Raw genomic sequence first — 16,854 nt, 5'->3', positions numbered from 1 at the left:
CTGACCAGTAGTGTAACCCAACGCGCTTAGTCAGGCCTTGAGAAAAAAAAAAAAACAAAAAAAAAACCCCCCCCACACACACACACACACACAGAGCTAACTTTTTCATTTTTTCTGACACAAGACTGTTTTATCACAAGCACATGCATGGTGTGTGCTGCAGGAGATCAGTGGCAACACCAGTGCAGGCCACGACAAGCTGCAGGAGGCGCAGGACAAGGGCGGCGTGGTGCTGGCACAGACCTCTCCTCAGGGCCAGGAGCTCATCAAGGAGGAGCTGAACATGCTGGTCTCTGACTTTGAGGGCTTTGAGTCCGACCTCACCACCCTCATCAACACCCTCAGTAAGTCTGACCACAGCATTTAAAATTTTTTTTAATTTTGTAAAGGAGACACAGAGAGAGAGTGAGAGGGTGTGTGTGTGTATGTATACCATGCTTCTCTTTCAGGGAGTATGATTTTGTGTGAAGCCATCATGTATGTGTAATATATGTTGCATGGTTTTGTAAGTGTTTGAACATGCCATTGGGAAGAAGACAGGTTAAAAACATGAGGAAAAAAAAGAAAAGAAAAGACAACAGAAAGGAGAAAAATGATGATGGAAGGAACAAAAAAAAAAAGAGAGAGACAAAAAGACCAAAAAAAAGATACAAAAGAAAAAAAAAAAAGAAAAAAGAAAGAACCTTCCAGGGATGCTGAAACTATCCTTCTCACTTGTAGAACTTTTAGGCATCCACTGATTTCTCCTAAAAAAAAAATTAAAAAAAAGTCTGACCACAGCAGTGTCTGTGACTGTGTAGAAGCTGCTCTTGTATGTGTATGGCTGCCTACATGGCAGGGTAAAAACAGTCATGCATGTAAAAGCCCACTCATGTTGTAACATACAAGTGAACGTGGGAGTTGCAGCCCATGAACAAAGAAGAAGAAGTATGTGTATCATGTCAGGCAGGACCAGCGACAATGGCAGACACCAGCTACACGCGTGTATGGGCAGTTGGGGAGGCTGAGGGGTAGTTTGTCACGGAGAGATGTAACATGGTAGTGGTGTGTTCTTATCTTCCTCATGTATTTGACTGTTTTTGCACGTTGGTTTGAACAGCTCAGGTGTGTTCTGCTTACTGAGTTGGTTTATTACATGTGGACAGCTTACTGTTACTTCTCTCTGCCATGTTTTTGTTGAGAATGTGTGTGTGTGTGTGTGTGTGTCTGTGTGCATATGTGGACACACACACACACACACACACACACACACACACATACACACACACACACATATTGGGATGGTAGTGGCGCATGTCTGCAAGCATGTGTGTGTGTGTCTCTGTGTGTGTACATACACATGTGTCTGTGTGCTCATGCAAGTTTAAATGTCTGTGTTTGTGTTTGTGATTTGTGGATGTAAATATAATGTGTATTATAAAAGCAGGCAGAGATCAGAAAGTGTCATGTGTAAAGGTTCACATCTGTGTGTTGGTGGTTGTGTGCAGGCACTCTGCGTGACCAGTGGCAGCAGTACGAAGCATTCTATGAGGATCTGAACCAGTGGCTGAAAGACACCGAGTCTGAGATGAAGTCAGACTCAGAACTCAAGGCCACTTTGGAACAAAAGACTGTGCAGCTGGAAAAGCAGAAGGTGAGAAAGTCAACTGAAAAGTGGAGTTAGACCCCCAATCAAGCCATATAATTATGTGATCTGGTTGAAGACATAATTTGACAAAAAACAAGAACACCAGAGAATCGACAGACAGACAGAAAATACAAAAAAAACTTAGCCATATGAAGAGCACAGGAACAGGAGTCAAGATGGCTGCCGGAAAAAGAGGGCGCTAGTCAGGGGGGCAAAGGGGAGGTTACCTACTTCCGGGAGGTTATCAGCCGTAGCTACTTTCATTTTCTCCGCATAGGCGGATAGTATTTTGCACAGGACAGGAATGTCAGACCTCCGCCGGAGTCTGCACTAGTGGGTCACGTAAGTATGTTACTTAAACGTAATTTTAGGAAGAAAATTTCCTGTTAGAATTAGGGAGCCAGTCATACTGTGATATTTCAGAAGTTTTTGGAAGTCGTAATTGATTTTTCTTATTTACTAATATTTATTTCATTCATTGAGACATTGTGAGTTGTGAATACGTATAAATGCATGTGATTTAAAAAACAAACAGTGTGTCAGTATTTTAATGTCAGCAAGAGCAAAACAACATAGAAACCAACAAGAGCAAAACAACATAGAAACCAACAACGCACATGCCAAAAAGTATTGACCTTTTTTATATCAAGTCTGGTGCAGGCAGAAACTAGAATCCATTATGTCTTGCTTCAAGGTTCAGCCTATAGTCAAAACTTTGTGATGCAGTGAGCTGGAATGTTTTCTTTAGCTGCCAGCTTCATTCTCCTTCAGCAGATCCCTGACACCCTTTCCACAACAGGCCTTTAAAACGCCTTGGAGTCATGACCATAATGTGATCACATTCCCAGCTTTCATTATTGTGCTTCCTTGTTCTCTCTCACAAAACACATTTTGCCAGCTACAGCTAGAAATAATCTTTTGATAATGATGATTATAACGATAATGTGTAAGCTTTCGTTATCATAAAGTGTTGATTGAGATGTGTAAACCTTCATTATCATGAAGTGTTGAGTGAGATGTGTAAACCTTCATTATCATGAAGTGTTGAGTGATATGTGTAAACCTTCATTATCATGAAGTGTTGAGTGATATGTGTAAACTTTCATTATCATAAGGTGTTGAGTGAGATGTGTAAACCTTCATTATCATAAAGTGTTGAGTGATATGTGTAAACCTTCATTATCATGAAGTGTTGAGTGATATGTGTAAACTTTCATTTTCATAAAGTGTTGAGTGATATGTGTAAACCTTCATTATCATAAAGTGTTGAGTGATATGTGTAAACTTTAATTATCATAAAGTGTTGAGTGATATGTGTAAACCTTCATTATCATGAAGTGTTGAGTGAGATGTGTAAACCTTCATTATCATGAAGTGTTGAGTGAGGTGTGTAAACCTTCATTATCATAAAGTGTTGAGTGAGGTGTGTAAACCTTCATTATCATGAAGTGTTGAGTGATATGTGTAAACCTTCATTATCATGAAGTGTTGAGTGATATGTGTAAACCTTCATTATCATGAAGTGTTGAGTGATATGTGTAAACCTTCATTATGAAGTGTTGAGTGATATGTGTAAACCTTCATTATCATAAAGTGTTGAGTGATATGTGTAAACCTTCATTATCATGAAGTGTTGAGTGAGGTGTGTAAACCTTCATTATCGTTAAGTGTTGAGTGAGATGTGTAAACCTTCATTATCATGAAGTGTTGAGTGATATGTGTAAACCTTCATTATCATGAAGTGTTGAGTGATATGTGTAAACCTTCATTATGAAGTGTTGAGTGATATGTGTAAACCTTCATTATCATAAAGTGTTGAGTGATATGTGTAAACTTTCATTATCATGAAGTGTTGAGTGAGGTGTGTAAACCTTCATTATCATGAAGTGTTGAGTGAGATGTGTAAGCTATCATCACTATAAAGTGATGCGTCAGATGTGTAAGCTTTCATTATCATAAAGTGTTGAGTGATATGTGTAAACCTTCATTATCATGAAGTGTTGAGTGATATGTGTAAACCTTCATTATCATGAAGTGTTGAGTGAGGTGTGTAAACCTTCATTATCATGAAGTGTTGAGTGAGGTGTGTAAACCTTCATTATCATGAAGTGTTGAGTGAGATGTGTAAACCTTCATTATCGTAAAGTGTTGAGTGAGATGTGTAAACCTTCATTATCATAAAGTGTTGAGTGATATGTGTAGACCTTCATTATCATGAAGTGTTGAGTGAGATGTGTAAGCTGTCATCACTATGAAGTGATGTGTCAGATGTGTAAGCTGTCATCACTATGAAGTGATGTGTCAGATGTGTAAGCTGTTGTCACTATGAAGTGATGTGTCAGATGTGTAAGCTGTCGTCACTATGAAGTGATGTGTCAGATGTGTAAGCTGTCGTCACTATGAAGTGATGTGTCAGATGTGTAAGCTGTCGTCACTATGAAGTGATGTGTCAGATGTGTAAGCTGTCATCACTGTGAAGTGATGTGTCAGATGTGTAAGCTGTCATCACTATGAAGTGATGTGTCAGATGTCAAAGCTGTCATCACTATGAAGTGATGTGTCAGATGTGTAAGCTGTCGTCACTATGAATTGATGTGTCAGATGTGTAAGCTGTCGTCACTATGAAGTGATGTGTCAGATGTGTAAGCTGTCATCACTGTGAAGTGATGCGTCAGATGTGTAAGCTGTCATCACTATGAAGTGATGTGTCAGATGTGTAAGCTGTCGTCACTATGAAGTGATGTGTCAGATGTGTAAGCTTTCATTATCACAAAGCATTGAGTAAAAGCTTTCATTGTCGTGGAGTGAGTGTAAGTTTCGATTAACATGAAGCGATGAACGTGATGTGTGAGCTGTCATCACAAGAAGTGAAGCACACTGTGTGTGTGTGTCTGTGTGTGTGTGTGTGTGTGTGTGTGTGTGTGTGTATGTGTGTGTGTGTGTGTGTGTGTGTGTGTCTGCGTGTGTGTCTCTGTGTGTGTGTGTGTGTGTGTGTGTGTGTGTGTGTGTGCAGAGTCTGCATGAAGAACTGCTGCAGCAGCAGGAGTCGTTTGACAGCCTGGCCCAGCAGGCCCAGATGCTGATGCAGTCCTCTACAGACAGCCGGGTGTCCACCCAGCTGACCCAGATCACCTCCAGGTACACTGCCCTCATCACTGCTTCCAAGGTGAGTGCACACCACTTTTTCCCCACCCTGCATCCTCCGTGTTGACTTGTAAAAGCATTTATTATTGTTCATTTATTTGATTGAGGGAGACAGTGTGCTGTACTGACACTTGCTGGCTTCCTGCATCCATCTCTCTCTCTTCCCCCTCTCCCTCCCTCCCTCCCTCCCTCGCTCTCTCACTCACACTGTGCTCATGGTTTAAACTAATCTCCTCCTCCTCCTTCTTCTATGCAGTGAGCTGTGATTAACCATGAGTAATGAAGGCTTTTTTTTTGTTTTTTGTTTTTTAAGGCCTGACTAAGCGCGTTGGGTTACGCTGCTGGTCAGGCATCTGCTTGGCAGATGTGGTGTAGCGTATATGGATTAGTCCGAATGCAGTGACGCCTCCTTGAGCTACTGAAACTGAAACTATTGTTCATTTATTCAATTCTGTAAATCAGTTAGTTGAATAACACTATCTGTTCTGGGTGGAAGGAGACACAGGAGGTGGGAGTGGGAAGGGGGGGGGAGTATACATGAATTAGGGTAAAGGCACTAGCATTGACCACACATGTTGACCTGGGAGATTAGAACAATTGGCAGCATTCATCCGCCAGATAAACATGTTTCAAAAAACATTTCTTGACTGGTTTTCTTCAAACTGAAATTTCTTTACGAAGAAACTCCACCAAATTGTTTTAAGTTTAGACACAGTATGTTTAGATAGCAGAGAAAATGATGACTGATTTGTATTTCCTACTTGATGAGATTAATTTTAGTGATACATTGTCTTCTTGAACCCATTCAAGCGTAGGGAGTTTTACAGATTCAGCAGGTTCCCCTCATATACTGAAAAACAAAGAAAATGTACTGAAATTGACTGTTTTTTCCTCCAAATTGACACATGGGGATGCAGCTGGAAATACTGCAGAAGTTAGTACCCTTGGCTTGTGGTTTATGCACATGTAGAAACATGTACACTATTTTAATGGAAGGAATTTTGATGCCAGGGAAATGCTCAGGTGCGGGACAGAATGAGTTAGTGAGTGCTGTGTTGTTCCGTGTGTGTAGTGCTGTGTTGTTCCGTGTGTGTAGTGCTGTGTTGTTCCATGTGTGTAGTGCTGTGTTGTTCCATGTGTGTAGTGCCGTGTGTGTAGTGCTGTGTTGTTCCATGTGTGTAGTGCTGTATTGTTCCATGCGTGTAGTGCTGTTGTTCCATGTGTGCAGTGCTGTGTTGTTCCATGTGTGTAGTGCTGTGTTGTTCCATGTGTGTAGTGCTGTGTTGTTCCATGTGTGTAGTGCTGTGTTGTTCCATGTGTGTAGTGCTGTGTTGTTCCATGCGTGTAGTGCTGTTGTTCCATGTGTGCAGTGCTGTGTTGTTCCATGTGTGTAGTGCTGTGTTGTTCCATGTGTGCAGTGCTGTGTTGTTCCATGTGTGTAGTGCTGTGTTTTTCCATGTGTGTAGTGTTGTATTGTTCCATGTGTGCAGTGCTGTGTGTGTAGTGTTGTGTTGTTCCATGTGTGTAGTGCTGTATTGTTCCATGTGTGTAGTGCTGTATTGTTCCATGTGTGTAGTGCTGTGTTGTTCCATGTGTGTAGTGCTGTGTTGTTCCATGTGTGTAGTGCTGTGTTTTTCCATGTGTGTAGTGTTGTATTGTTCCATGTGTGCAGTGCTGTGTGTGTAGTGTTGTGTTGTTCCATGTGTGTAGTGCTGTGTTGTTCCATGCGTGTAGTGCTGTATTGTTCCATGTGTGTAGTGCTGTGTTGTTCCATGTGTGCAGTAGTGTTGTTGTTCCATGTGTGCAGTGGTGTGTTGTTCCATGTGTGTAGTGCTGTGTTGTTCCATGTGTGCAGTAGTGTTGTTGTTCCATGCGTGTAGTGCTGTGTTGTTCCATGTGTGTAGTGCTGTTGTTCCATGTGTGTAGTGCTGTGTTGTTCCATGTGTGTAGTGCTGTGTTGTTCCATGTGTGTAGTGCTGTGTTGTTCCATGTGTGCAGTAGTGTTGTTGTTCCATGTGTGCAGTGGTGTGTTGTTCCATGTGTGTAGTGCTGTGTTGTTCCATGTGTGCAGTAGTGTTCTTGTTCCATGCGTGCAGTGCTGCGTTGTTCCATGTGTGTAGTGCTGTTGTTCCATGTGTGTAGTGCTGTTGTTCCATGTGTGTAGTGCTGTTGTTCCATGTGTGTAGTGCTGTGTTGTTCCATGTATGCACTGCTGTGTTGTTCCATGTGTGCAGTGGTGTGTTGTTCCATGTGTGTAGTGTTGTTGTTCCATGCGTGCAGTGCTGCGTTGTTCCATGTGTGTAGTGCTGTTGTTCCATGTGTGTAGTGCTGTGTGTGTAGTGCTGTGTTGTTCCATGTGTGCAGTAGTGTTGTTGTTCCATGCGTGCAGTGCTGCGTTGTTCCATGTGTGTAGTGCTGTTGTTCCATGTGTGTAGTGCTGTGTGTGTAGTGCTGTGTTGTTCCATGTGTGCAGTAGTGTTGTTGTTCCATGCGTGTAGTGCTGTTATTCCATGTGTGTAGTGCTGTTGTTCCATGTGTGCAGTAGTGTTGTTGTTCCATGCGTGTAGTGCTGTTGTTCCATGTGTGTAGTGCTGTTGTTCCATGTGTGTAGTGCTGTTTTGTTCCATGTGTGCAGTAGTGCTGTTGTTCCATGCGTGTAGTGCTGTGTTGTTCCATGCGTGTAGTGCTGTGTTGTTCCATGCATGTAGTGCTGTGTGTGTAGTGCTGTGTTGTTCCATGTGTGCAGTAGTGTTGTTGTTCCATGCGTGTAGTGCTGTGTTGTTCCATGCGTGTAGTGCTGTGTGTGTAGTGCTGTGTTGTTCCATGTGTGCAGTAGTGCTGTGTTGTTCCATGTGTGTAGTGCTGTGTTGTTCCATGTGTGTAGTGCTGTTTTGTTCCATGTGTGCAGTAGTGCTGTGTTGTTCCATGCGTGTAGTGCTGTGTTGTTCCATGTGTGTAGTGCTGTGTTGTTCCATGTGTGTAGTGCTGTTTTGTTCCATGTGTGCAGTAGTGCTGTGTTGTTCCATGTGTGTAGTGCTGTGTTGTTCCATGTGTGTAGTGCTGTGTTGTTCCATGTGTGTAGTGCTGTGTTGTTCCATGTGTGTAGTGCTGTGTATTGTGTGGGTGTGCAGGACCTGTTGAAGAGGTTTGAGCAGAACTGCCAGGACCACCAGCAGTACAGTGAGATGTACTCTGAGGCACGGTCCTGGCTGCAGGACACCTTCGACAAACTATCTGTCTGCTCTGACACCTCTGGTGACAGGTTCACCATTCAGACACAGCTGGAAAAACTACAGGTCAGCTTAGGTTTTCTTTTCTCACTTGGAAAAGGGGGAAAAAATATCCAGGAAAAAAAAAAGAAAAATGAATGTGTATTTTCTTCGTGTGTGATATATATATATATACATGTATAAATGAGTGCACACGTTTATGTGGACTTGTGTGCATATGTATATGTACGTTTAACGGGTGAACCATGGCATCGATGCATGTTTGTGATAATGTGAATTTTGATTATGTGTATGAAAATCGCTTTCATTTTGTTATTCATGCAATTCTTGATAATCAGTTTGTCATTATTTTTCCTTGACAGACTTTTCTTGAGGTGAGCTGAATTGGATATGCACACACTAACTGAGAATGCTGCACTGAAAATGTTACAAGAGTTCAGAGAGTATGCAGTTAAGTCTGTGGATCTTCAAAGCAGCACCGTCAATGTTATAATGTTACCTCACTCTGCTGCCTCATGATTAAGATATGCTCAGCTGTAACATGGGAATGCACTTGATTTGTTTGTTTCCTCATAACTTACGTAATTTGACACGTCTGAATGTTATTCTTGTCATCTGATGCCCTACACTTTCATCAGTACATGTCATAGTACATTCAAGACTGTGTGACCTTTTATTTTACCTTCCATATCAAATGAGTATAGCAGAAAATTTGTTTGCGAATCAAGTCTATCCAAACTTTCACACAATTCAATGTGGCAAGACTTAACTTGGCAGAAATGTGCATGTGGTAAATTTGGGCTGTCAGCCTCCATCTATAGAAATGTTTAAAACCATCTTGTTTGGAAAGCTGTTGTGGCTCTCAGCCTTTGTCCCCCTTTCCTTTCACTTCACTGTCTTCAGTTTCATCAGCATTTTCTCAAGAGGAAACGTGGAAGTAAAAAATGTGGCTAGATGAATTATTTTTCATGAACGTTATATGCTGGTGGGACATTGATTTTTTGACTCACTTGTGTAAACAAAGTGAGTCTATGTTTTAACCCGGTGTTCGGTTGTCTGTGTGTGTGTGTGTGTCTGTGGTAAACTTTAACATTGACATTTTCTCTGCAAATACTTTGTCAGTTGACACCAAATTAGGCATAAAAATAGGAAAAATTCAGTTCTTTCTAGTCATCTTGTTTAAAACAATATTGCACCTCTGGGATGGGCACAAAAAAATTTAAAAAATGAAGCCTAATTATATGCAAACTGCATTTACTGTTATATTTATATTTTTTGTATTCTCTAAACTTGGCACTTTGATCTGATATTCTGACCCAACAACAAGAGAGGTCATTATTATCATTTTTTGTTCAAACAGGAACTTCTTTTGCTAAGCACGGAAGTTTTATTTATTTTGCAAACGTTTTGGTGCAGATAGTAAAAAAGGGAAATTACTCTGTAATTAATGCTAGGGGACTTAATTCGCTTTAAACTGATCTTTCTCATCTTAAACATTACATTTTGAAATTATACACAATACATAAAAAGGTTGGATTTTTTTTTTAAGTGTATCACAAGTGAGTCTTGAAGGCCTTGCCTCTCTTGTTTATTATTGTAGTTAATGCCAAACCTGAACATGTTTATTACATTGGAATACAACAATTTGGGGTCATGTGAATATGTCTTTTTTGTTGGCAGTAGCAAGCAGTTTTTGAATGAAATTTATCAGCACGTATCATAAACCCTGTGAAATTGTTGAATTTGTTTGTAACTAATCCCTGTATACCAAAGGTGTGTTATCTCTGTGACTGCACTTCACATTCACAAAGTATGGTTTGGTATCACACATTTTGAATAATATACAGTTAAAATTTTTTAAAAAGCCAGGGCATCTGTACTGAAATAATTTGCTCTTTGCAATTGTCTTGAATTTGTTTTTGGTTGTTATTTATTTCATTTCCATGCAAAAAGGCACAGGCATGTTTTGGAGTAAATATGCTATATATTTTAGTGTCTCTTTTTATGGAATTGATATTCACAAATAATTTTTTTACTCTAGAACTTTCTAAAAAAATTCTTTTGTTTTCTTTTGTTTATTTTATATATACAAATATTCGCCATGTTCCATGTTATTAAAAGGTATTTAAAGCTAATCACCTTTGTAAAGAAGAGAGTTCTTCTCAATCAAAATATGACATGACTGCTGTGCAGCTGTTGGTTTCATGTCTTTGTTTCTTTCTCCCTTTCTTCTTATTCTGTGTTCGTGGGCTGCAACTCCCACGTTCACTCGTATGCACACGAGTGGGCTTTTACGTGTATGACCGTTTTTACCCCGCCATGTAGGCAGCCATACTCCGTTTTCGGGGGTTTTCTCCCTTTCAACCTAGTTTTCTTTAGTTTTGTTTGTAACTGTTCAAGCACACATTTCTTTCTGTTTTCACCACCACATGCTACAGATCTGACCTGTGGTGCACGGATACATTGTATTTGTTTTTGGTTTTAGGAGGAAGGTGGCTGAATGGTGAGGACACTCATCTGCCAGTACAGTCTGTGAGGGTGTGGGTTTGAATCCCACTCTCGCCCTGTCTCCCCAGTTTGACTGGAAAATTAAACTGAGCATTCAGTCATTCAGATGAGATGAGGTCCCGTGTGCAGCACGCACTTTGCGCTCTGAAAAAGAACCCACGGCAACGAGAGTGTTGTCCTATGGCAAAAAACGGTAGAAATCCTCTCTGATAGGTACACAAAGATATATGTGGGCACTCGAGGCCTGACTAAGTGCATTGGGTTATGCTGCTGGTCAGGCATCTGCTTGGCAGATGAGGTGTAGCGTATATGGGTTTGTCGGTACGCTGTGACGCTTCCTAGAGAAAGTGAAACTGAAGCTGTTTTTGCACAGGACTTTGTGCTGATGAAGGAGGAGGGCCAGGCACTGCTGCACAAGGCTAACACATGGGGAGAGAAAACCATGGCCAGCACGGCAGCTGAGGGCCGTGAAATCATCCGTCAGGAACTGCAGCAGCTTCAGGCCGATTGGGAACAAATGCTCTCCCATGTAAGCTTGTCTTTGTCTGTGCGGCACTTCGGACATACGTCAGTTAGCTTGTATTTTGTTAATCAGTACATCTATCTGTACAGTTTTATTGATCAGTCATCATAACTTGACTTGAACGAGATGTTTAGACTTCATAACATAAAGGAAGAAGGTAATGCTATATTGACTCGGAACTTATACAAAGAGAAACAGAAGAGTAATAGAAGTGAAAGGGCAGAGAACAAGAGAAAGAAGAGACAGGGGGGGGGGGGGGGGGGGGGGGGGGGAGAAAGCATGACGACAGACAGCAATATTGATCTCCTGAAACCTTGTCCTTCAGGTGACTGACTCCAAGGTGATGCTGGAGTCGTGCCTGCTGCAGTGGACAGACTTCAGTGCCAGCCATGACCAGGTGGTCCGCTGGCTGAAGGACATGGAGAAACGCCTGAGAGAGAACCACCTCAAAGCAGACCTCGCCGAGAAGAAAGCAGAACTGCAGAGGTGCAAGGTAGGCTGTTTTGCAGTGTTTGTTGAAGTTGGTTTTTTTTCACTGTTGATGTCACACACACACACACACACACACACACACACACACACACACACACACACACACACACACACACACACACACACACACAAATGGTATTACTCACTGAAACAACTGCCACTGCTACAAAGATTTTGAAAAGCTTTGTGCCCAAATACTGATGACCAGCTGGATGAAAATTTGCATGAAACAATGGAATAGTGTGAGAAAATTTGACAAACGTGGCTGGAAATTGAGAAAATGGATTCTTTTTCATGACACGTGCTTCTCTAATTTTTTGTGTGTGGGGGGGAGGGGGTTGGGGGGGGCTATTGTTTCCTGTCATGTAGGTACTTAATGTGGTGCCTAGTACTGATTAATATTAGTCAGCGCTATATTACATATTCATTATCAGTTCTATGATGATGAATTACAGAATATTGTATTAGTTGTGTTAACAGCTGTAGTATATCCTCTTAATCTCATAATTACTTTGTAAAAAAAAGTTCAGTCTTCAATCAGAATGATGTCTTTAGATACACATGTACCTGAAGTTTCTCACTGGAGAATGTGTCCATTCTGTAGGGTTTGTACTTGTATTCGCAATCTTCTTTTTCTGTAACACATATTATATAGTTCTTTATCCTCACAAACCAGATTTATAACGAACGCTTGCATTTGGTGTGCAGACAATGTACCAGGACATTGTATCATACGAACAAATGGTGGAGTCGATGACAGAGAAAGCGTCGGAGCTGGCGGAGAAAAGCCCAGCTAGCAGGGCCACCACAGACACCTCTGGGGTGGCTGCCCGCTACAGCGCTGTCAAGGAACAGGCCAAGGTGACAGGCTGAGACCAGGGATGTTTTCTGGGGTTGGGGGGATGGAACAATGCATGGATGTTGATTTTGGGTGATGTTTTTACAGCTGTATGGGTGGATGACATTTTGGCATGAAAGATTCGGTAAAGGATTTTCTTACACGTCTTAACCCTTTGAGCCCTGACCACCGCTTTACCGGTGGTAGAGAAAAATGACATAATGCCTAGCCACTGGTTGAGCGGTGCGTAAACACTTGTGTCGTGTTTTGCTATTGGTTGACTTATATTGAAGAGCCAATCGGAAAAACTGTAATATTCTGACATCAGCGAATGTGGTACCAACATGGCCACACCTTTTCACTGTGTTTTGTGCATGTGCTTTGGATAAAAAAGATTGATTTCAATATAAGTCAACCAATAGCAAAACACGACACAAGTATTTACGCACCGCTCAACCGGTGGCTAGACATTATGTCATTTTTCTCTACCACCGGTAAAGTGGTGGTCAGGGCACTCTTTTTATATCTGCTGTGACACATTAAATACCAATTATTTGCAAATTTTGGCTCAGGAGCTCAGGCAGAAGGGTTAAAATTGCTCAGGAACTCAGGGCTCAAAGGGTTAACCATGTCGAGAATATTTATTGTTATCTGTTCCAATAGTTGGTTCCAGATACATTTGATGCTGTAGTGTGATAAAAAAAACAAAAACAACTTCTTTGTTTTCTCCAACACAATTGTGCAGCCATTAGTGCAAAGCAAGGTATGACGGAAGATCATGTAGATTTAGAAAGATGAATGATAGAAACTTGTATCTATCTGTCTTGCTAATAAAGAAAAACGTGTGTTAGATTCAGTCTCTTCTTAATAGATAAAAACGATTTGCAGATGTTTGAGAAATAGGAACAGTAAGTTAAAATACAACAACAAAACAAAGGATATACTGTCATGGCTGTGAAATAATTTATATCTTCTGTAAAATTGTTGTTGATATCTTTACATATTAGTAACTGCACAATCTGACACATGTCTGAACTGTCCTGCAGGAAATCCTGGCCAAGAATGAACAGTATGTGGCACAACATCAGACTTTCCATGACAGCTGCAGCAATTTCGTCACATGGCTCAGGACTGCTGTTGAAAAACTGTCCACCTGCTCAGATACATATGGCGAAAAATCAGCCATTGAATCCAAACTTGAGAGAGCTAAGGTGAGCTTCCTTGCATGGTAATAGATGGCAGTAATGCCCAACACTCAGCTTATATCACAGATTGACATAACAGCAGAGTGAGAGCTGTGTTATCAATGGTTTCTCCAGTCAATGGGAAATCATTTACAGCTTAGTCTTTTGTGAAGGACTATGACTCTCAAACTAGGAGGCAAAATTGCACTGGCTTTTAGTGCTGCAGCCTTATGGGCTAGTTGGCCTTTGGGAACCATCCCAACGCCGACTGTCCTAAAACCCTCTTGGCCGAGAGAGTGGGGATGTAACTTGGGCAAGACACTCTCCACTATAATCAAATTCCAGCCCAAATAGTCGGAACAGCAGTTGCCTCCTCTGCTGTTCTGATGGTCATAGTCGGACACGACTGACTATCATATATAGGAGTGCGGGAAATTAAAAGAGCTAGAAATTATTCAAAATTAAGTATGAGTATGTAAATAAAATATGTACCTTTGGGTTGGGAATAATGGCTTTGTATGCTTTGTCAGATGTAACATGAAAGCTGGTTTGTTTTTGTTGTTGTTTTTAAAGAAAACATGACTGCTGCAGTCAAAAAGAAAAGAAAGAGAGGCACAAGTACTTTTTCAGTTGACAGAGGGTTTGTGACCCGAAAGCTCCTTGTCCCATCTATTGTGGATACTGCATCACCATTTTAAACAAAGTTCTTGGGCCTCTCTTTCTTTTTTTGACTTGTGTACTGGATCTGGCAGTCAGCTATGTTTTAAAATTTTCATTGTGTTTTCACAAGTGGTGTGGTTGCTATGTTTATATTCATTTGTTCCTGTGTGAGGTATTGAGCAACACACAGTCTGCAAATATGCTGGCTGGGTTCACTATGTTTACCACCTGTTATGTATCAAGCCTAGTGAGAAAAACAATATTTTACTGTTTACAGTCCAAAATGAATGTGTGAGACCTTTAATGTTCAAAGTCAGTGACCCTGACAAGTAAATGTCATGTGTTCTTAGGTTTACGATTTGATAGACTGATAATAAGATACTCCACTTTATCCAGGGTTGGCTGAACATGTATAACAAACCACAATGATGACTGATGACACAGTACAGCACTGTATGTCCCGAAGTTGGATGAACATGAATAACAAAGCACAATGACGACGTATGACATAGTACAAACTGTATGACCCAAAGCTGGCTGAACATGTATAACAAACCACAGTGATGACACAGTACAGCACTGTGTGTCCTGGGGTTGGCTGAACATGTATAACAAGCCACAATGATGACTGATGACACAGTACAGCACTGTCTGTCCCAGATTTGGCTGAACATGTATAACAAGCCACAATGATGACTGATGACACAGTACACCACTGTATGTCCTGGTGTTGGCTGAACATGTACAACAAACCGCAATGATGACTGATGACACAGTACACCACTGTATGTCCTGGGGTTGGCTAAACATATATAACAAACCACAATGATGACTGATGACACAGTACACCACTGTATGTCCTGGGGTTGGCTGAACATGTATAGTAAACCACAATGATGACTGATGACACAGTACACCACTGTATGTCCTGGGGTTGGCTAAACATGTATAACAAACCACAATGATGACTGATGACACAGTACACCACTGTATGTCCTGAAGTTGGCTGAACATGTATAACAAACTGCAATGATGACTGATGACACAGTACACCACTGTATGTCCTGAAGTTGGCTGAACATGTATAACAAACCACAATGATGACTGATGACACAGTACACCACTGTATGTCCTGAAGTTGGCTGAAAATTGGTAACAAACCACAATGATGACTGATGACACAGTACACCACTGTATGTCCTGAAGTTGGCTAAACATGTATAACAAACCACAATGATGACTGATGACACAGTACACCACTGTATGTCCTGAAGTTGGCTGAACATGTATAACAAACCGCAATGATGACTGATGACACAGTACACCACTGTATGTCCTGAAGTTGGCTGAACATGTATAACAAACCACAATGATGACTGATGACACAGTACACCACTGTATGTCCTGGGGTTGGCTGAACATGTATAACAAGCCACAATGATGACTGATGACACAGTACACCACTGTATGTTCCAGAGTTTACTGTCCAGTCTGGACGAGGGCACACAGCGCTTGACCCGTGCCACCAAAGCAGGGGAGATGACCCTGTCCAGCACATCAGCCTCTGGACAGACCAAGATTCGACAGGAGTTACAGGTCATGGCCAAAGACTTTGAGGACTTCCGCTCTCATCTTGTGGAAGCACAATCTGACCTGGAGGTAAGAGACTGTTGATAATACCCTGACAGAGGACTGTTCAGTTACATGTGCTTCACTGCACCTCATATAATGTGAGGCTGAATTACTTTGCTTGGAAATACATGACCGACACAGATATAATTTGTCATAATCAACACCGCGCTTCACAGATAAGAGTTGCTGTATCTTTCTGAGCTAAGAACTGTCTGTGATTCAGAGAAAAGGGCCATCACATTATTGGGAGCCAGGCGCACTTATACTGTTTTTTCAGCCTTAAGGTCAAGTTTAAAACTTTCATTCTGCCTGAACGCCAGTCTTCAAAACTGCTCTTATTTTTATTATTTATTTTTTTGGTGAAGTGCTCTTTGATTGTTAGTCCCTTACAGCAAGTGAAAGAACAATGGGTTTTTTTTTTTTTATTAAATAGAAAGTTAGAGTACAGTGATAAGTAAGTTTTAATTGCTTATATATATATATATTTATTTATTCTTTCATTTATCCATTCATTCATTCTTTCCCTTCATTCACTTGTGCTACAGGTAACAAACTGGCCTTGTTTTCACTGTACCCAGATGTGTCTGACTCGGTGGGACGAGTACGAGGACAGTTACCAGCAGTTCAGCACCTGGCTGAGAGAGGTGGAGGTGCAGCTCAGAGCGGAGACAGAACACAAAGCCACTGTGGATGAGAAGAAGCGTCACTGGGATGAGTACCAGGTCAGTGCTGAGTGTGTCAAGTTATCTTCCTCTGTATAAGGTTTTTTTTTTTTTAGTACAGGAAGAAGATGCGACATATATAAGTGGCATTCTTAATTCAGTTGTATGATAAAGTTAAAAAAAAGTCTGTGATATATTGGTTACTTGATTGTTCGTGCTTGTTTGCTTTGGCCAAGGACAGATTTATTGTTGAATAGTTACACAAATTGTTTGTTTGTTTGCATCACCACTATACTATTACTGTCATCAGTTACCATCACTACCACTTCTATACTGTTACTACTAACTCACCGC

At 41.1% G+C, this 16,854-nt stretch overlaps 1 protein-coding gene across 5 annotated transcripts in view; it reads left to right on the top strand.

Moving 5' to 3' along the window:
• LOC143281295 (muscle-specific protein 300 kDa-like) overlaps positions 1-16,854 on the top strand; it is a 167,998-nt gene that overhangs the window by 99,483 nt on the left and 51,661 nt on the right. For all 5 annotated transcript variants that reach the window (XM_076586452.1, XM_076586448.1, XM_076586451.1 and 2 more), the window contains 10 exons: positions 164-344; positions 1,488-1,633; positions 4,641-4,793; positions 7,903-8,067; positions 10,883-11,038; positions 11,358-11,525; positions 12,233-12,385; positions 13,409-13,573; positions 15,683-15,865; positions 16,417-16,560. In XM_076586452.1, the coding sequence (XP_076442567.1) occupies positions 164-344; positions 1,488-1,633; positions 4,641-4,793; positions 7,903-8,067; positions 10,883-11,038; positions 11,358-11,525; positions 12,233-12,385; positions 13,409-13,573; positions 15,683-15,865; positions 16,417-16,560 (1,614 nt within the window). The remainder of the gene's footprint in view (positions 1-163; positions 345-1,487; positions 1,634-4,640; positions 4,794-7,902; positions 8,068-10,882; positions 11,039-11,357; positions 11,526-12,232; positions 12,386-13,408; positions 13,574-15,682; positions 15,866-16,416; positions 16,561-16,854) is intronic.

Source organism: Babylonia areolata, chromosome 4, assembly GCF_041734735.1.
Source record: "Babylonia areolata isolate BAREFJ2019XMU chromosome 4, ASM4173473v1, whole genome shotgun sequence".
NCBI classification, from domain to species: domain Eukaryota; kingdom Metazoa; phylum Mollusca; class Gastropoda; order Neogastropoda; family Buccinidae; genus Babylonia; species Babylonia areolata.
This window is presented reverse-complemented; position numbering and strand designations above follow the sequence as displayed.